This window comes from Terrapene carolina, unplaced genomic scaffold, assembly GCF_002925995.2.
Source record: "Terrapene carolina triunguis isolate 2854851 unplaced genomic scaffold, T_m_triunguis-2.0 Scaffold232, whole genome shotgun sequence".
In the NCBI taxonomy this organism is placed as follows: Eukaryota; Metazoa; Chordata; order Testudines; family Emydidae; genus Terrapene; species Terrapene triunguis.
The window spans coordinates 6,047,910-6,068,138 of NW_020664583.1; the positions used below are offsets into that span (position 1 = coordinate 6,047,910).

General features: G+C 42.3%; 1 protein-coding gene across 3 annotated transcripts in view; it reads left to right on the forward strand.

Annotated features, from left to right (window-relative positions):
• PFKFB4 (6-phosphofructo-2-kinase/fructose-2,6-biphosphatase 4) overlaps positions 1–20,229 on the forward strand; it is a 60,623-nt gene that overhangs the window by 22,953 nt on the left and 17,441 nt on the right. For 2 of the 3 annotated variants that reach the window (XM_026656683.2, XM_026656684.2), the window contains exons 5-12: positions 1,918–1,992; positions 3,188–3,244; positions 3,757–3,878; positions 5,595–5,802; positions 6,637–6,783; positions 8,420–8,524; positions 16,008–16,137; positions 16,546–16,608. In XM_026656683.2, coding sequence (XP_026512468.1) covers positions 1,918–1,992; positions 3,188–3,244; positions 3,757–3,878; positions 5,595–5,802; positions 6,637–6,783; positions 8,420–8,524; positions 16,008–16,137; positions 16,546–16,608 — 907 coding nt within the window. Of the gene's footprint in view, positions 1–1,917; positions 1,993–3,187; positions 3,245–3,756; positions 3,879–5,594; positions 5,803–6,636; positions 6,784–8,419; positions 8,525–16,007; positions 16,138–16,545; positions 16,609–20,229 lie in introns of those variants that run through there. The other variant, XM_029912579.1, reaches the window with a different exon arrangement.

Here is a 20,229-nt window from a genome sequence, read left to right on the forward strand (position 1 = left end):
CCCCCCGGGGCTCCGCCCGCCCCCCCCCCCGTAGGGGGGGGGGCGGCCGGAGGCTTTTTTGCCTGGGGCGGCAAAAAAGCCAGAGCTGGCCCTGCCACCAATGTTGCACATAGTGTTTTTAATTTTGCTGGCAGTTTGATCAGTGATGGCACAAACTCCTGTTGGAACACAGTTAATATAACTGTTAATGGAAAACTACTTGGGAATGCACATGCACACACGCTTTTACTTTCTACTAAATTGTAAGTTATTGGCTTGGTTTTTGAGATTTGACTCTTCAGTGTAAAATTTGGCTGTTAGAATCTCTGCTCATCTAATGCCAGTAATATGCAAAGGATTCAAAACGTGGGCTGTTCATTCAAATGACATTTTAATTTTGTTTCCTCTGGGGGATTATTAAGGTTTCTGCATAATTTGAACTCTGTTTTTGAGACCGTTGACATGTGCAGCTGTCACTCAGTGTTCAGTGAGTTAGTCAAACTAGCATTTTATTGTAAATTTAAGCCATAATTTGGGACTCAAAATAACATTTTATATCTTATATACTATTTAAATGTTGCCTATGAAGAAATTGATGCCTGTTTCATTGTAGGAAAACCTACAATTCATGGGTATGGTTTACAAGTTGTGCAAGGCACCTGCTCTCTGTTTTGATCATTACACTTTACCGTACATTTAATGTTTTGACTAATGTAGTGATTGTTTATATAATAAGGTGTATACTTATCTGCCAAAACAGTTTTTCCATTAGAACATGTAAGGATCTAAATGTGCAATATGAATTTATTTCAAAACTCAGTCTGTCTGTGAGTTCATAGTAGTGCAGGTATCTTTTTATTTCTTAGTATTAAAAAAAAAAATTCGAAGAAGCTAAATTTTATCCTGCTATTTGGAGTGTTGAAAAATAAGGACATGCTATTTAAAGGACCTTTTTTACTTTTTATGCTCAATTTTAAAAATCAAAATAAATTGCAAAATGCAACCCATTTCATAGAAGTCTCAACAAACATGAAAGTTTGCATAATAGAATGTATGTGGCTGAAGATATTTTGCATTTAGTCACCCGTTTTGCGATATACCCAAGGTGTGTGCAGTTATCTCACAATAATGTTCACCATGTACATTCTCCTTATGAATAGGAAAATTATGAATATGATTTCTAAAGTCATTATAAATGGAGTATAATTCATGCCATTTATTATAGTCAGAACCTCTCTTTACATCAGACTTGCTTTTCAGTTTTTATATGGATAATCACATTCTCTATGGAGGTTTTCCCATCTTATCTAGTTTCTGAAAGCTTTTGGCAGCTGGAAAACTTCTACAGGGAAATCCAATAAGTTTACCTCTTTGTATACTGTTCAAACAAGAGTAGGAGTATATGCAGGTATTGAAATGTATGGGAGGTACATGGCATAAGTACAAGAGAGCAGAACAGGATCCCATGAGATCATGCTCATCATGTTTGTTCTTGAAGTGAATAATATTGTGAGGCTTTCTATTTTCTAAAAGCGTGGCATGTTAAATTAGGCACCTTTGAAAAATTCCAGCTTTAATCATCAGCAGTACTGAACTAGATTGTGTGTGTCTGTGCGGCATTTACTTTTTGAAAGTGGAGGCCACTTTAGAAATGTAAGTTGACATTTTCACTACTAGGACAGGTAGAGATGCTTCAGAAAAGTGGGTTCTCAACCCAGGTGCTATTTTATTTGTTCAGAATTCTTATGGCCATAATCTAGTGCCAGCAAAGTTTTTGCCATTGTTCCTGGGAATGATTTATTCCTGTTTATAGGGTTTGTTTGTTTGTTTTTTAAGTTGAAGGACTTGGAAACTTTTATTGATCGTTTAGTGCTGTTGTCAAGATGTGGCGATATTTTGTCTCTACTATGATACTGTTGTCTCTGTCATTTGTCTTAGGTTTTTGATGCTACAAACACAACACGAGAACGCAGAGAAACCATCTTCAGATTTGGTGAGGAGAATGGCTATAAGGTGAGTCAATAGCTAAGATGCTTGGGATATTAATCTGACTAATGTGGATGCATGGTTTTGTCTTATGCTCTAGTGACATTCTGATCAGAATTGTGCTAACATCAACTAAGTTTTTAAATGATGTTGGCCAGTAGAGATCTAGCACATCTTTTTCTGACGAGTTTAGAAAGGGGTTCCCCCCCCCCCCCCCCCCGAGAATGCTGTTTACATCCTGGTGAAATTAATCAGTAGCCGTGTTTTATGTTTTGGCACCCTATAACAGATAAATGTTATTCATATAAATGTTAGCAATAACTGTTTCAAACATAAACAACAAGGAGTCCGGTGGCACCTTAGAGACTAACAGATTTATTTGGGCGTATGTTTTCGTGGTTAAAAAAACCTCACTTCTTCACTCCATGCATCTAAAGAAGTGAGGTTTTTTAACCACGAAAACTTACGCCCAAATAAATCTGTTAGTCTTTAAGATGCCACCAGACTCCTTGTTGTTTCTGTGGATGCAGACTAACACGGCTACCCCCTGATACTTGTTTCAAATATGGTTGTCATTCCAGTTCTGATTCTGTTCTGAACAAGATCCTGTCACTGCCTTCCTTTAGTTACTTTGATAAATGGAGAGAGGTTTTCTGTTTTGTTTTATACAGATAAGTTTCTATTTAACAGACTGTATTATTTGGGTATAGGATTTTTTGTCATTCAGCATTTTCCTAGTAGTCTGTTTTTTCCCCCTGATCTAGCTTCTTCATAGATCTTTGGGAAAGCATGTCATGTACATCTCATACGTAAGAGCTGCTCTGTTAGTTAGAGAGCCTTTTAACACCAAAATGCTTTTATTTCAAAGGTATCAATTACCTTTAGGAGTGCTGATTCACTTTCTTCCACTCTCCATTTCCGCTTCTTTGCCAATCTGAATTTTCTTGCCACAGAAGCTCTCTGTTACTGAAAGGTGCTTGGGAAAATTATAGAGCCTAATGCTGCAAAGTGCAGAGCACCCTCAACTTTTAGTGGGGCATTGAGTACCCTGTAAGACCAATCCTAAGTCGACATAAGAATGTTTGAAGCATGGCATAATTAGCAAGACTTGATACATGAACTGGTGGAAACTGTGGGTTTGTGTTGTCAATTACTGGAACAGTTCTAATGTCTCTCCCTTCTTCCCTCCTTCCTTTCATGTGATTTCCTGTTTGGATTAAAGACGTTCTTTGTTGAATCAGTATGTGTAGATCCAGAGGTCATTGCTGCAAATATTGTGGTGAGTTATAGAAAAGTTTTCTTAAATTGCTTGAAGCCGGGAGACACTGTAGCGTCTCTAAAATCAGCCAAATGATGATGACTTTTTTTAATGTTACCTTTCATTTAGTCTCATTTTCCCTCTCCTTTCACATTGGTCTTGCTGAAGTACAGAACAAGAATGTAATTTCATGGCAGTAATATAAAACTGTACCCTTTCATTTTATTTTAAAAGGAAAAATTATTTGGCAGTTGGGTCACCCTTCACATGGGTTCTGTTTTTTCTTTAATCTACCTTTAAATAGGCTGTTCTTTGACTGGCTTATTTTAGCAGGACTCCTAAAAGAAAAGAAACATCATCTATCTCCTTTTCCTTTTGATTTGTTTTCCTACCCATTTATATAGTAAGTACGGAATTTAGGTTTAATTAAAAACAGCCATCCATTGCTACACACATTTGGTTAAAATGTCTTTAAACTTTGCTGAAAATGGGGAAAAAAAATGCATGTGCTCTTTTATCTTTACTTTAAATAGCAAGTGAAACTTGGCAGTCCTGATTATGTTGATTGTAGTAATGATGAAGCTACAGAAGACTTCATGAAAAGAATCGAGTGCTACAAGAACACATATGAGATGCTAGATGAAGCTCTGGACAAGTAAGTGGCAGAATAATACTGTGGTCACAGCCACTTTATTTCATGACATTACATTAGGGAATGTGTACTCAATCTCATTGTCATGGAAATATGTCACTTTTTTTTTTTTTTTTTTACTATCTCATCTGTTGGCAATTTAGAGAGAGATTTTTCAAAGACCCTAGCAGCTTGCCTACATGGGGAAATTTACAGGTATAACTATAGCTGTCCCTGTGCTTTATTCCAGAATAATTACTCCACTCACAATTTGCTATAATCAGAATAAAGTCATTTTTATTTCAGAATAGTGTCCACATGGGGAAATTATTCCTGAATAGCTATATTATTCCAGGATAGCTATAGTGGAATTGTTATTCTGGAATATTTTTGCTGGTCTGTTTCCTCTAGGTAGACAAGGCCTAAGTGATTTAAGAGCACAAGTCACATTGACTCTTAAATCCCTGTGGCAACTTTGAATACCTTAGTCTTAAGAAATCTGACGTCCAGACTCATTTGTTCAGTGTTTTAAATGAGGTGTACTTACCATTCACATTTAACACACTGTGAGATTAAGGTAGATTCTGGAAACTGTGGGAAGAACTTTGTCATGGTACATCCCAGTACCAGCACTCAATCTGTCTTCCTAGGGTTTTATGCTAGACTCATAAACTCATCCTCTCAGTAAATTTCTCATTGTTTGTTTTGTGGCTGTTGCCATGCTGAAAAATCATTTTAGTGTAATTGACCGTGAGCAGTGACAAGCTGCTTCTGTCAGATCTATCTGTGCATATCATGTCTTTAAGAGCCATGATATTTGTGCCTGTGCAGATCAGTAATGATTAACGTCAGCAAATGCGTTCAGAGATTAAGTGATGGTGGTTGTTCCTTACTGCATTTAATAATAGGTTGTCTTTTTTTTTTTTAATCATGTGGTTTCTCAACTGAATGGGCAAAACCCAAAAAGGCTAATTTTAGGCTCCCCAATCTTGACACGCTTTTTTGCTAAGCTGAATGTTGCTCAAAATTGTTAGCTCGGCTATACAAGTTGGTGGAGATGGGAGTGGAGAGGAAAACAAATAGATAATACTAGTCAGATTGTACCTTACCCAATGTGAGTGGGTAGAACTTGGGTGGGAGTGGGGTTGGCCGAAGAGACATCCACAAGGTGGCTGGGATTGCTAGCTCTTCTGGTGACCCTTTTTAGAAGGGGTCAGTGAGGCATGTGGATGTGACCATGGCTCCAATCCCTTTCTTTACCGGACATCTATTAGATGTGGGGAGCAACAGCTGCAATTTGCAGAATGGTGTCAGGCTTACATGAGCAAGTCAGAATTTCTCCTGGGACTGCTCCTGAATCTTCCTTTCAATGAAGGGCTTTGCCTTTGAGGATCTAGCTGTGGGGCAGTGCACAAGTGAAGTGGTATAGAATGGCGTGACATGAGAGAGAGAAGAGTTTTACATGTGAGGAGAAAATTAATTGTTTGCATGAGTTCATTGCACCTCTGTGGACAATACTTTGCTGCCATGCATCAAGGCTGAGGATTTATAATGAAGATTAGCCCTTTTGAACTGATATTATATATTTTCATATATCTGAAGATTTATTCAATTTGTGGTCTCTTTGGCAGTTGCCTTTTTGTTTTTGAGTGGTGATGTTTGTTGGTGGGGCTTGGTGCAAGTTAGAGGAGAGAGGAAACCAAATGATGATTTATGAGTCTCATTTGTTTACCATGAAAGGGATCTTTCCTATATTAAAATCATGGATGTTGGAAGGAGTTACCTTGTGAATAGAGTAATGGACCATATCCAAAGCCGGATTGTCTACTACCTCATGAATATCCACGTAACTCCTCGCTCGATCTACCTCTGTCGACATGGAGAAAGTGAACTGAATCTGAAAGGGAGGATAGGAGGAGACACTGGACTGTCCCTTAGGGGGAAAGAGGTAAGATCATTTTTATTAAGTGACTTCAAACAAATGGTGTCCTTGTGTGGGTGGATGTTGGAATTATTGTTTATGGAGGATTGGTCCATCAATGGCTGTTGTCAGGGATGCAACCCCATGCTCCAGATGTCCCTAAACCTCCAAATTCCAGAAGCTGGGACTGGATGACGGGATAGATCACTTGAAATTGCCCTGTTCGGTTCATTCACTCTAAAAGCATCTGTCACTGGCCACTGTCAGAGACAGGATAGTGGGTTACGTGGACCATTAGTCTGACCCAGTATGGGTGTTCTTATGTTGTTGACCATCTCTTACAGCTTCCTTTCTTTCCTCTGTCCTTTTCTTATAACAAACATAAATATCCCTTTTACCTTGACTGTAATGTCATGCAAGTGGGTAAGAGGTTTGAGTGGGCAAGTTGTATTGTAGTTTGCTGGTAGCTCTTCATATATGGCTTCTATTTTCATTCTTCTCTGATACACTTGTATAACCTTGAGCTCAAAGCACTTTTCAAGGAGTCCTTATTTTAAGTTGGGTTTTGATTTTTAAACCTGTGGCGCTCCTTAGTTGGTGGACACCTGTGAACCTTTGTAAGGTAAAGATGGAAGAGGAAGTTGTTTTGGGGCTGGAGTGGGGTACCAAATAGGATTGTTGTCATCTTTGTATCATCTTTTCATTGCTGAACAGGAACTGTCATATTCTTAGGAAAAGTCTAAAGAGCCTTTTTAAAGTAACATAATGAACTTGCAGTAAGGGACAAGAACAGATTGGGTTCCAACTCGAGTACAGTATATTGGCACTGATCCCTCATCCAACCTCTAATGTCTTTTTCAGTTTGCCAAGAGCTTGGCGCAGTTCATTAATGAGCAAAACATCAAGGATCTGAAAGTTTGGACCAGTCAGATGAAAAGGACGATTCAGACTGCGGAGGCTTTGGGAGTGCCTTATGAACAGTGGAAGGTGTTGAATGAAATAGATGCAGTAAGTTCTCCCGGGTTTCCTTTTTTGTAACTATTCAAGAAAGCGGTTTTGTTTCGGATGGGGGGAGTACTTTATTGTGCAGTAATAGGGTTTGTGTGGATTAGAAGGTAATTAGTATTATGGTTCTGGAGATCAGAAGGCTTATGCCCTTTCCCCATTAACAGTGTTAAATGTTTTAGTAAAAGGTGCCCTAATGAATTTAGACTTAGTCTTGGTTAAACGGTATGCAACTTAAAGGGTCACTGTGGTAGGGCGCTACAGGGGAAGCCCTAATCAGCTCCTGCCACTCCAGCCCCAATCAGGGGAAATGGGTTGGGGCTGGGCCACTAGCTAGGACTGGCCTGGAAACTGGCCACACCTGCCAGCCTTGTTAACGGGCTAAAAGCTAGAGAGGAAGTGAGTTGGAGGGGAGGGGGCAGAGACCAGGAGGGGAGAGTAGGCTCAGAAGGAGCCTGCTACCTTGTTGCCACTGAGGCCTGTGCTAGGCCAAACCTGTAAATAATCTGTAAATAGTTGGAGCTTGGTGGTGGGGACCGGACACAGAAATAAAGAGCATGGTTGTTGCCCCAGCTTGAAGTGGTCCTGACTCACTGGGGAGTGGGGCCAGAAGGCTGAACCCAGCGGGGTGTGGTGAGCACCCCGTAACAGTCACACAGTTCATTTCTTCTGTAGGCTGAGCATGGGCACCTTCGCCACCCTCACAAGCTCCCTCTCTGCTGCTAGGGGCGCTGTGGTGTTCTTTTCTCTCTTCCACCCCGCTCAAGTCCCCTTTTCCTCCTCACCATTCTTAAGTCTTCCTCCCCTCCCCCTTTCTGGGAGATAAGTCATTTAGGGTGTCTGCATTTTAAACTCTTATTGGGGCCATGAGCAGAGCTGAGATGGGGGAGGGAGAGTATTGTTAGGTTAAAGGTGTTAGTGGCTGCTATCAACCAGTTCTTCGATATGTAGACAATTGCAGACTTGATTGCAGGTAGTAGCTCTGCATGTTCCCTCATTTCACCCATCTGGTTTTCTGACTTTTCACAAAATCAATAGCATTCTGCCCGTTGATATCTAGAATGTTGCATGAAATTTTGCAGTGGATCATATGCAACATTCAAAGGTTATTGCATTATAGGCAAGCAGAGAAATGCCATCAAGTTGCGTGTTGGACCAGGCTAATAAAAAGGACACTCAGTATAATTCTAGGTCCAAAATTTCAGGCGTGTTCTTAAGAGAGAGAAAATTTTAATATTTGGCACTTGTCACTTGTTTACCATTGTAAGGCACTTATACTTATAAATTTTGAAGTTTCTTTGGAGACCACATGTAGGATCCTTGAAATTAGTAGCTTTCCCAATTGTCTGTTAAGTGTGTGCTGGGATGTTCTTATCTGGGAGTTACTGTCATCATTCTGAGGACATCCTGCATTGAATAAAAGCAGTATATGTGGATAATAAATATTCTTCTACCTCAGTATGACTGTGAAATTGACACAGTCTATGTCAATGACTAGGTCACCTATAGGATTAATACATTATTACATAGAAGCTCCAAGTCTGCCACTGTGGGTATGGGAGATAAAGATCTACTGTTATGCCCATGGGCCTGATGACTCTCATGGATATTGTGTGCCTTTTGTTTTTGTTACCCTTAGGGAGTCTGTGAAGAAATGACATATGAAGAAATTCAGGAAAACTATCCTCTTGAATTTGCTTTGAGAGACCAAGACAAATACAAATACAGATACCCTAAGGGGGAGGTATGCTGCTGTTTTTCTTTCTTTTTTTTTTTTTTTTTTTTAAAGTTAAGAGAGCGTCATGTTTTCTAAGGTACTAGGTATCTTGAAGAAAATTGAGTAATATGTTGTTTTCCTTGCCAGGTGGAAGGACTATAGGAGCTTGTAGATCTTATTTAGCCAAAACCTTTTAGCTGAAGACACCCTGGGTGTAAATTTATGGGGTTTTTTTGGTTTTAAAATAAATACCGTATCTGGAAATATGCCTGGAAGGATTTTCGTATGTTACCATTAATTTTATATTGATAGTTTGGTTGTTTCACAAGGTGGCTGAGCAGGTTTTATTATTATTAGACATGCAGCTATATGCTGTCAAGACTATTTATAATTGTCATCTTTGTGTGTGGTAAATGTCACATATCACGTGCATTTTTGGTTCAATACTGTGTAAATCTGTAGACACATTGGCTTCCCTTGTAATCTAGCAAGTCTTGCACTTCAGAAACAAAAATGAACCTGCTAGCATTTTTATAAGGAGACTAATATAATTAAACTGAGGCAATTAATGGATAGTCATATGGTCTGTCTTTGTATGCTAAAGATTAGGATTCATGGCAGCAATTAGAACACCTGTTGTGATGTTTCTGAAGAGTGCAGTGGACTTCATTGGTACATAAATGAAGCTTTGGTGCTCTCTTCCATCAATAGTCTGAGTGATCATCATGCCCAGAATAGGTTTGTGATAAAGTGTTTTCTTCTAGATGTGAGTAATCCATTTAGTAATGACACAGTCACTAAACTGAAAAGTTTTTAATCTACTCAAACAAGGACTGTTGGTTTTTTACATCAGTGCTTACTCTGAAAGATTAACAAACATTTCAAACTGTCTCATTGCTTTTAGTGATTAATCTATTTTGTTAATTTCTCAAAATAAATGTATTTGTTGGTGATAACAGCAAAGCTGAGTCATTCAATATTACCAGGTTGGAATATATTCAGTGTTACTGTTGCCAAAATCAAAATAAATAAAGTTGTAGAACATTCATGCCATTTATATTTTAGCTTTATCATACACGCAAGAACTATTAAAGGTATTTATGTGTGTGAATTCATTGCTTGAGAAAGCAGCAGGTACAGAGTGGGCGGTGGCAATGAAAATTTCCTTATAGTGTCTTGTCAGTGTGCTTGTAACAGTCAACTTGAGAGACAACCTTTTAGAGGTGACAGGGTAGCTTCTGTGAAAAAGGTGTATAGAGTTTGATAGAGAATGTTATCTTTTCTATAGTGTTCAAATCAACAAGCACAATTAGGGCTGTCACTCTCTGTGAAATTCAGTTGTCTTAGTAGAGTGGGACTTATTTTAATAGTAAAGTAAATTTACTATTTTGAATTGTTTTTATTATTATTTATTTTTGTGTGTAATATGGGTAGAAGATCAACAAATGGACATGAGATGAAAACAAGTTTTAGGGCAGGTTTACGCTGGCGGAGTTACAGCGCTGCTCAGAGAGTGCCAAAGGAAAACCACTGTTGTGTGTTCATGCTGACAGCTGCCTGCGCAACAGCGTGTTCACACTTGCGGTGCTATTCAGAGCAGTGCACTCTGGGCAGCTATCCCACAGAGCACCTCTTTCTCTTTTGCTGCTAAGACTTGTGGGAAGGCGGAAGGGGTTGCGGGGCATCCTGGGTCCTGTCCCAATGGCACGTGATGCGTTGCTTCGCATCCCAGCAATCCTTGTGCTTCCGTCCACATTTGGCGTCATCTTTCAATGGTTTGTGCACCCTGCCCTGCCTCTTTCTGGCTGCAGGAATGGATCCCGAGCTGTTGACAAGAATACTGCTCACACTGACCAACACATCACGAGTGGCAGTGGAGTTATTCCTTAAACTACAAAGGCAAGAGGAGTGCAACATTGATCTCATCACACATAGTAGCTCTGACACAAGAATGTTTGTGGCATTCATGGAGGTGCTGATCACAGTGGAAGGCCGCTTTTGGGCTTGGGAAACAAGTACTGAGTGGTAGGATCACATCGTGATGCATGTCTGGGATGACGAGCAGTAGCTGCGGAACTTTCGCATGAGGAAAGCCTTATTCATGGGACTGTGTGATGAGCTCGCATCAGCCCTGTGGCGAAAGGACATGAGAATGAGAGCTGCCCTGTCGCTGGAGAAGCACGTGGCGATTGCACTGTGGAAGCTGGCTACACCAGACTGCTACCCATCGGGTGCTAACCAGTTTGGAATGGGAGAGTTGACCGTTGGAGTCATATTGATGGAAGTGTGTAGGGCCATTAATTGCATCCTGCTCCGAAAGTCCGTGACTCTGGGCAACATGCGTGAGATTGTGGATGGCTTTGCACAAATGGGCTTCCCTAACTGCAGAGGGGTGATAGATGGCACGCACATTCCAATTCTGGCACCAGGCCACCTAGCCACCGAGTACATTAATCGCAAGGGGTATTTCTAAATGGTTTTCTAAGCACTTGTGGATCACCGTGGGCGTTTCACAGACATTAACGCAGGCTGGTCTGGAAAGGTGCATGACACACGCATCTTTCGGAACACTGGCCTGTTCAGGAAGCTGCAAGCAGGGACTTTCTTCCTGGACCAGAAGATGACCATAGGGGAAGCTGAAATGCCCATTGTGATCCTGGGAGACCCCGCCTACCCCTGTGAATGCCGTGGCTCATGAAGCCATACACAGGGCTCATGAAGCCATACACAGGGCAACTTGACCGCAGCAAGGAGCGGTTCAACAACAGGCCAAGCAAGTGCAGAATGACTGTGGAGTGTGCATTCGGCCGTTTAAAAGCCTGCTGGTGATGACTGTATGGGAAGCTGGACATGGCCGATGACAATATTCCTATGCTTATAGCCGTGTGCTGTAAGCTCCATAATATTTGTGAAGGGAAGGGTGAAAGCTTCACTCAGGGCTGGACCGCAGAGGCTCAGTGCCTGGAGGCTGAGTTTGAACAGCCAGAGACCAGGGCTATTAGAAGGGCACAGTGCGGGGCCATAAGGATCAGGGATGCTTTGAGGCAGCAATTTGAAGCTGAAAGCCACTAATATTTGTTGCTATGCTTGGGATTGCAGTACTTGTGATGCTAGGAGGTGATTGGTGCACATGATGCAAGAAGGAGCTTGTAGTGGGGCGGCTGCCCCACTCCTGAGGAACGGAGGTTAAAAGCAGCCCTGGTGAGGGCTGTGGCTGTGAAGAAAGCCTCGGCTGATTGGGGAACCAGCCACAGATGCGGCTACGCCCCAATCAGGGCCCAGCTGGCCTTTATAAGAGGGCAGTGGGCCAGGAGCACACAGAGTGTCTGTCTGTCTGTCTGTCTGTCTCTCTCTCTCTCTCTCTCTCTCTCTCTCTTTCTCTAGCAGTAGAGAGGAAAGGGCCTGGCTGCCTGGAAGCTGAGAGGCTACCAAGACTGGAGCAGGGCTGGGGGAAGGCCAGAGGAGCTGGGGAGCTCCGGCCTAGAAACCCCCCCAGGTTGCAGGCCTTGTTAAAGGCCAGAAAAGAGTACTTTCATTGCAGAGGGGCAGCTCAAGGGTAGGCAGAGGCAGCAGGTCCAAGCCCCCCTTGCCAGTGATGAGTGGCATTTACACTGCAGTCTGTCCTAGTGAACAGGGGCTAGATCGAGACTGGCAGTAGCCATAGTCTGAGGCGAGGTGGGGATAGAGGGTGGGGGTTCCCCGGGGAGGGGAGACCCAGATCTGTGGGGGTACTGTTAGGGGGCAGCACCCCGGCCTGAAAGGGGCACCGGGGTCCAGGAGGGACTCGGGCCCAGCGGCAAGCGGGACACTGGCCGGCAGAGGGCACTCCGGAGGCTGGAAACGCTAATTCCCTGGACGACCAGCAGGAGGCACTGTGCCAGTGAGTCGTTGCCCCGCCACAGGGCTTTAACAGTATTGTATGTTGCTTTGCAGTGCTCTTTTTGCTTTCACTTAATAGAATAAAGATTGCTTTCAAACCAACACAATTCTTTTATTGAAAGACAACAACCAAAGGAGAGACTCAAACAAAAAAATTCATCAGCGGGGATGGGGGAATGGAAGGTCTCAAGAGGAGGGAGAGGTCCTAGGACGGCTACTGATCTGTGTATGTCCAGGGATCATACCCAACCTTCTCCTTTGGAGTACGATGCAGCGAGTGCTGTACTTCAGCAGGGCCAAACTGCGGATGGATGGGTGTTGAGTGCAGTGAGTATTGGGAGTCCACACTGCTGGACTGTGAGGAGGGAGGAATGGAATGCTGCGGGTAGAGAGTGGAGCCAGGAGGTTGATATGTTGGCGGTGTGTGTGTGGGGCGTATTTGAAAAAGTTTTGCGACAGCGGCTGCAGGGGAGGGCAGGTGCGGAGCTGCTCGGTTTGAAGAGCTAGTATTGCCTCGAGCGTGTCCGCTTGGCCATTCCATAACTGTTAAGAGCCGCTTTGTGGCTTCTTTCTAGTGTGCCGCATTCTCCTTTCGTTCCCTCTTCTCGCTGTTCCGTCACTGCTTCAATTCCTTTTTCTCGATGGTGGAGTGCATCATAAGCTCACGCATAAAATCCTCCTTAGTTCCTCTTCGACGCTTTCTAATTCTTTGCAATCGTTCTGCTGCCAATAACAAAGAAGGAGGCTGTGCTCCTCTGTGAAGTTTAAATGCAACATTTTACAGAAGCAGTATTGTTTGCAACACAGACAACACCGTTTCAGTGCTTTAAAACACAGCCACTACACTCACACCTGTCACTAACTGGCTGACCCCAGGCAAACACACATAAGTCACAAGACCCCCAAAATGGTGAGTAGCCGCAGGGGCAGGGTAAATCACTGTTCCCGGACCCTGCTGTACGCTGGGCATGTGGCTCTTGGGCAGTTGGGGAGAGCCAGCACTGTTGGGGGAGCCTGATAATCATTCCTGTCCCCACACTTTCCACAGGAGGTGATCATTATGGAAGATATCTTACTGCTGAAGGTGAACAGGGAATCAAGGGAGGGTCTTCTCCAAGCCTGTGGCTTCTGCCCTCTGACACCTGTGCGGCTAGCCTGTGTGCAACAATACCTCCCCCCCTTCTCCTCCCTTCCCCCCCGTGACGGCACAGTGGCGCGGGAAAGTTACAGTTAATGGGGCAAGAAACAAAGCAGCTCTGCCGAGGAACCTGCGGGAGCGGATTTCCCAGTATCTCCACGAGAGTTTCCTGGAGATCTCTGAGGGAGATTCCCATGAAGTGAAGGAGTGTATCAACAGCCTGTTCCACTGCTCAAACTAGTCATGAGGTGGGAGACAAGCTGCTTTCTGCAACCCTCTTGCCCCCAACAACTCGCTTCAGCAATTCCCCAAATCAGATCCACTTATCAGGGGCCTCATCTCCTGTTTGCGCTTTGCCAAGATCTGATTGGCTAGGCTCCTCCGGAGTAGAAAAGAGCTCCTGACTGCATGCATCTCTGGCCTCCGAGTCATCCTCTGCCTCTGGTTCCCCCACCTCCGCTTCATCCAAGGTTGCCTCCTCCTGGTTCGGTCCACTCTTGACTGGCAGTGAAGCCAACGAAGTATTCACAGGGGACTTCACAGTGGAGGTGGGGTCACCACCGAGTATTGCGTCCAGCTCTTTGTAGAATCGGCAGCTTGTGGGTGCAGCACCGGAGTGGCGGTTTGCCTCCCGCACCTTGTGGTAGGCATTTCGCAGCTCCTTCACTTTGATTCTGCACTGCAATGTGTCCCGGTCATGGCCCTTTTCTATCATGCATCTAGGAATCTGTCCATAGGTATCATAATGCCGACAGCAGGAGTGCAGCTGTGACTGCACTGCCTCCTCTCCCCAAATGCCAGTGAGGTCCAGCAGCTCAGCGTTGCTCCAAGCGGGGGATCGCCTGGTGCATGGAGCAGGCATGGCCACCTGGAAAGATGCGCTGAGACCACTGCACGCATCACCGAGCAAACAGGAAGGGGACTTTCAAATTTGCAAAGGAATGTATGGGATGGGGCTGATGGTTGGTCACCTGAGGGCAGGACAGTAGAGTTCAAACCGATGTGAGATGAAAACAGGGATTGCGGGACACCTCCTGGAGGCCAATCGCAGCGCTGTAATCACCACGGTGTCTACACTGGCACAGCAGCACTGTAGCCATGGCGCAGAAAGCGCTACACCTCTCATCGAGGTGGTTTTTTTAGAGCGTTGCATCTGCGCAGTTTTTGTGCACTAAGTGGCTTGGTGGTGTGTACACCTCAGGAATTACAGTGCTCAAAGCTACTTTACTGCGCACAAACTTGCCATTGTAGGTGGGGCCTTAGTCACTACTCACTGGTAACGTACAGGTTTAAAAGGTATATGTTTTTGTTTAGATAATCATTTAGGCATGGGGCACTTTTGTATCAAGGTCAGACTCTAACCTTTTTTTTTTTTTTTTTTTTTTTAAAGGCCAATATAGAGCAGCTACATAAATGTTATCACCCTCAGGATCTTCTTGCAGAAGTTAAATAATTGTGGCTAAGATGACCTAAACAGGAAGGGTTATGGTGTTAACTGACTATGGCTATGTCTACACTAGAGACCTTAACAGTGGCACAGCTGTACTGCTGCAGCTGCGTCACTGTAAGTTCTCCCGTGTAGCTGCTCTGTGCTGACGATAATTAAATCACCCCCAACAAGCAGCAGTAGCTGTGTCGGCGCTTCTGTCGGTGAAATTTATGTTGGTCAGGGCCCGGGGGTGGGGGTGTGTGTTTTTTTCATACCCCGACCAACAAAAGTTTTCCTGACAAAAGTGCTGGTGTAGAGATTGCCTAAGATGAGACAAAGCTTAGGGTTTTTTAATTTTTTATTTTTAGTTTAATTGAGCAGGCGTAATCCAGAAACTAGGAAAATAACAAAGAAACAAAAACACACGTTGACTTTGGTCAGTCTTCCTTAGTGTGTGGTTAGTGTTAATCTCTGTTCAGTACAGCATTTAACCACATGCTAAAGTTGCATTGACTTCAAGTTGGCATGCTTAAATGCTGTCCTGAAAAAAGGTGCTTTTCTGAATTGGAGTCAAAAAATGTAAGATGGAAGAGAACCTAGCAACCAAATTAATAACGAAAGGTTTGGTATTTCCCATTGGAAGGATCAGGCCATAAATTACCAGCACAGGATAGCCCATGAATGGGAAATTGAAGTTAAAAAACAAACTAACCAAAAAAGTATGAGTAAGAGTACATCAAAGTATAGAAGTTCATGCAAATAGAGGGAATTTTCAGATAAATATTAATGGTAAAATTCTATATTTGAGAGGGTTGAGGGATAATTTGACTTCAGAGATGATGGCAAATGAGTAAACCACTTCCTCTACAGAGTAAAAAAAATTGTAAACTTTTTTTCTTTTTCTTTCGTGAAGTGCACTATATAGATGTAGGACCTCCTTTCTGGTCAATATCCTGTCTTAATAAAATGTTTATAAAACAACTAGCATTACTTGTTCCTTCTGACTGTGCAGTAATTCCTGCCTAAGTGAGCCTCTGACTGCTCAATATGCTTTTGTTTTCCAGTCATATGAAGATCTCGTTCAGAGATTGGAGCCAGTAATCATGGAGCTGGAAAGGCAGGAAAATGTGCTTGTTATATGTCACCAAGCAGTTATGCGCTGTCTGCTTGCTTACTTTCTGGACAAGACTGCAGGTATATGCCCTTAATCAGTATTGATGTTTTAATACAATGGGTCCACCTTAGCCTTGCAAATGGTCTTGGCAACTTATGCAGCCCAGGCACAAAGCTCACCCTTCCCTTGATGCGATGTTAATGTCACAGCAAATTCTAACGCGATAATTTACTTCCCCTGGGTGAATAGGCAAGTTGAATTTTTTTTCATGGCTGATCTACCTTTTTGCATGCCTGGTGTGTGATTTATATTTAACAATTCCTGTCTTTGAATACACAAATGTTTTTTTTTGCTCAACCAAAAAACAGGTCTCAGTGTCACTTAGGAAGAAAAGCTTTTTAAATAGTTTTAATATAACAAACATTACAGCTTAGTGAATTTTCTTGTTCCCAGTGTTTCATATGTATTTTTGTTTTTCAATTTCTCAGAACAACTGCCTTATCTCAAGTGCCCACTCCATAGTGTCTTAAAGCTAACCCCAGTGGCTTATGGTAAGTTAAAACATTTTTTTTGTAAACATGCTATTATCAAATTCCACCCTTGATTTTATTAAAATAAAGATACATAAAGTGAAGTCCTTTCCAGTATAACTTTAGGGAGAAGTCCTTATTTAATTTTCTTTCCCAATATCAATAAAATTATTTAGTCAAAACACATTTTCGTGAAACATCTTTACAAATTTCCTTTATTGGAAAAATAAATAGTTAAATCTATAAATGCTGAGGGCCAAATTCTGTCCTTATATATGCATATAACTCCCTTCCAAATTAATGGGAGTGTGCATATATGTATTTGTGTGTTTTGATTACACCAGAAAAGTGTATAATAATGAAGATATGAAAATACCAATTTGTGTGTGTGTGTGTGGACACTTTCTTGTGTGTATTTCATTAATTTAGTCCAGATGATATTTCACCAACTTCACCAGCAAGCACACCTTGACTATGTTTGTACTGTGCCAGCTCTAGGGGACCCCAATGCTGGTTGGGTCCTTTGGGCACTGATTTAATATCCCTGCTAATTAAAAATAAGCAAGTGAAATTCTGAAGATTGCTCATAAAATGGGAGTTTGGTAATTGTCAAACTTTACCCCCAAAGAGTCTGCTGGTTGCTTTTTCTGAGGTATTTATTTATGGTCTCTCTTTAAAAAAAAATAAAAAATTTTTTTTTCTTTTTTCCTGGCTGTGTCCCCACTTTCTGTAAAACTCTTCATTAACAATTATTACTGTTAGATTGTTTTTCAGCAAATCTAAACTCTTAGATTTACCAGAAGTCTACAGAATACAAGAAATAAAATTCAATAAATTCTAGAGTGGTTTTTCAGACACAGTTCATAAACTTATCACTACTAAGATTAAGTGCATCTCAACCCTGATTCAGCATGTCTTATTTTAATGTGCTTCATTACATTGTCCTTAGAATAATTGTTTAATTGTACACAGTGATGGCTAATCACTGTTCAGAAGATTAATTGTAGATGGAGAAAAATTTCTCACGATTTATCTGGGAACGAGTTACCAAAAAATCATTTGACAATTTAACTACACGATGGAATTCAAATGGCAAAGGCTAAACAATATATATATCCAGTTTAAACAAAAACAAACCCAAATTGGCTTCTGTTCAGATCTAAGTAAGATTAAGGAAATAGTTGTTAAAAACCAGGGGAATTCGTATCTGGAAAAAAAAGAGATTTTTATAGACTTCATAACAATGATCTAAAATATTCTTGCTTTTTAAACAAGCTAAGAGAACTCTTCACTGTAGTGACACCTGGTGTCCAAAATCATTTATAACAAGTTGCAAGGCAGATGTGCTGGGAGTTCTGGTATTTAAAAATATCTTAACAGAGAAGGGAGGCATCTTGTACAAGTTACCAGTCCCAAACTATTCTAGTGTTTCATATAGAAATTGTACTGAACTGTTGAGTGATTTTGAGTACTTTGTAGTCTGTATTTAGACATTGGACCTGAATGTTATTAACAGTATTTTAAGATACCAGATAGGAAAACAGAATTAACAATGAGACCCCCTCTAGCTCCTGTTGACTAAAATAGGAAGAAGGCTGTGCTTTTGAGGATGGATTTTTGTATTTGTGTGATTGATAGGTGCAGCATAACCTACTTTTTAGTAATTTCACCAACTGAAACCATGACATTTGTCTTCAGAAGTTAAAATATATAAACATTTTAATTTGTTAATATTTCTGGGAAACTAATATTGATATGTCACTTGGATTCCATGAGACAAGATGTGAAAAAGCATGAGATATTTAATAACCATGTGTGTTTCATGTGTTTGGGAAACCTTTGTCCCCTAGTAAGTTGTCATTACCTAGTGCTTTGAACTTAACATGTCTTAGTCCCTTTCTTATGTGTGTAATTGGACTATGTTAGTTCCCATAAGTACTTGCTATGTGTCAGATCATTCCCCAAGAATCCTACTTGGCAGTGTGTTCATCCCTAGTGACTAGTGGGGATGGACAGATGGGCTATGCTTATTATCTTAACACTCTCCTACAACCCACTCTGAGGAATCTGCTTAAAAGTTAACCATCTGATGCTATATTAACTTCTATACAAAATTCTGTGCTTTTGGAACCCCCCTTAAGGAGACAAGGCAGGGAGTCTGGGGCTCTGAGAGAATCTCTCAGTTAATGGCAGGGGAGCAGAAGGCTCAGAAACCTCTGTGGAAATAGTTTTAGAATCGAACAGTTCCCCAGCAGCTGCACATATTACTCCTGGGGGGATTTTGTGCCAACAAAATTAAAAATTCTGTGCACAATATTTTAAAATTCTGCGTATTTTATTTGTCAAAATAACACAATATAATCAAGCCAGTTTCAATTATTTTGGTAATTTATTTAAAAATACCTGTCAACAAGTATGTCTGTAACAATAGAGACAACAAAAATCCAGAAAATGTTTTTGACAAATAGATTCCTTACTAGTTATATTAGTACAGAATTTTAAGTAATAATTCATTTAAACTACAATACAGAAATGTATTTCCTGCACCCCTCAGAAGCAATGCAAAGGCTTGGGGGAGTCAGGAGTAATGGAGGAGCTAAGGAAGAGGGAAGTAATTGCTGGAAAGAAGCCTGGGAGTGAACCTGGAGGGCTGTTGGGTATGGGAGGGAGAAGTATGGAGCAGTTTGGTTTTGTGGGGGAGGGACTGTTAGGGAGTTGGGGAGCCTCACCTATGCAGACCCTGGCTGACTCCTAACTTTTCCCATTCAATCAGGCACATCTGCCCCATCCCCATGTGTCTCTGCACCCTCACTCAGCCACCATTGCTCTCCCATCCCCATGTACCCCTGCATCCTCACTCCCATTCAGCCCCTGCCCCAGTCTGTCCCCCCACTAGCCCTTCTGAACCTCAGTCTTTCAGCACCCTCGCTCTGTCCATCCCCTTCCATGTTCTGTGCCTCCTCACCTGGCCCCATGGGTAGGGCGCTGTGTGGAACACAGCCTCGTCTCCTCCCTATTGGCAGAGGCCTGCTCCCACCCAGAATCAGTTGCCCTCTGTTCGGGTGCCAGAGCAGCCCCTGGTGGGCAAAAGGTGTAACTGCAGCACCTCTCCAGCAGAATGTATTTTCTTCAGAGAAAAAAATTCTGTGGGGAACATGTATTCAGCATGTGCACAGTGGTGCAGAATTCCCACAGGAGTAAAATATCAGGGGTTTGAACCCTTTGCTGCTTGTGTGTGGGGACGAGAGTGCCAGTGGAAAAACTAATAGGGTTCACCCCAGGCCCTTTTAATGGGCTTTTCTGCAGGATATGGCCATCTGGCCCAGTGTATTCTCTCATTACTAGTTGCAAATGGGTTTCTCAATATTAGCCCTGGTCTACACTACGAGTTTAGGTCGAATTTAGCAGCGTTAGATTGATTTAACCCTGCATTCGTCCACATGACGAAGCCGTTATTTTCGACTTGAAGGGCTGTTCAAATCGATTTCAGTACTCCTCCCCCGACAAGGGGATTAGCGCTGAAATCGACCTTGCCGGGTCGAATTTGGGGTAGTGTGGTCGAATTCGACAGTATTGGCCTCCGGGAGCTATCCCAGAGTGCTCCATTCTGACCGCTCTGGACAGCGCTCTCAACTCCGATGC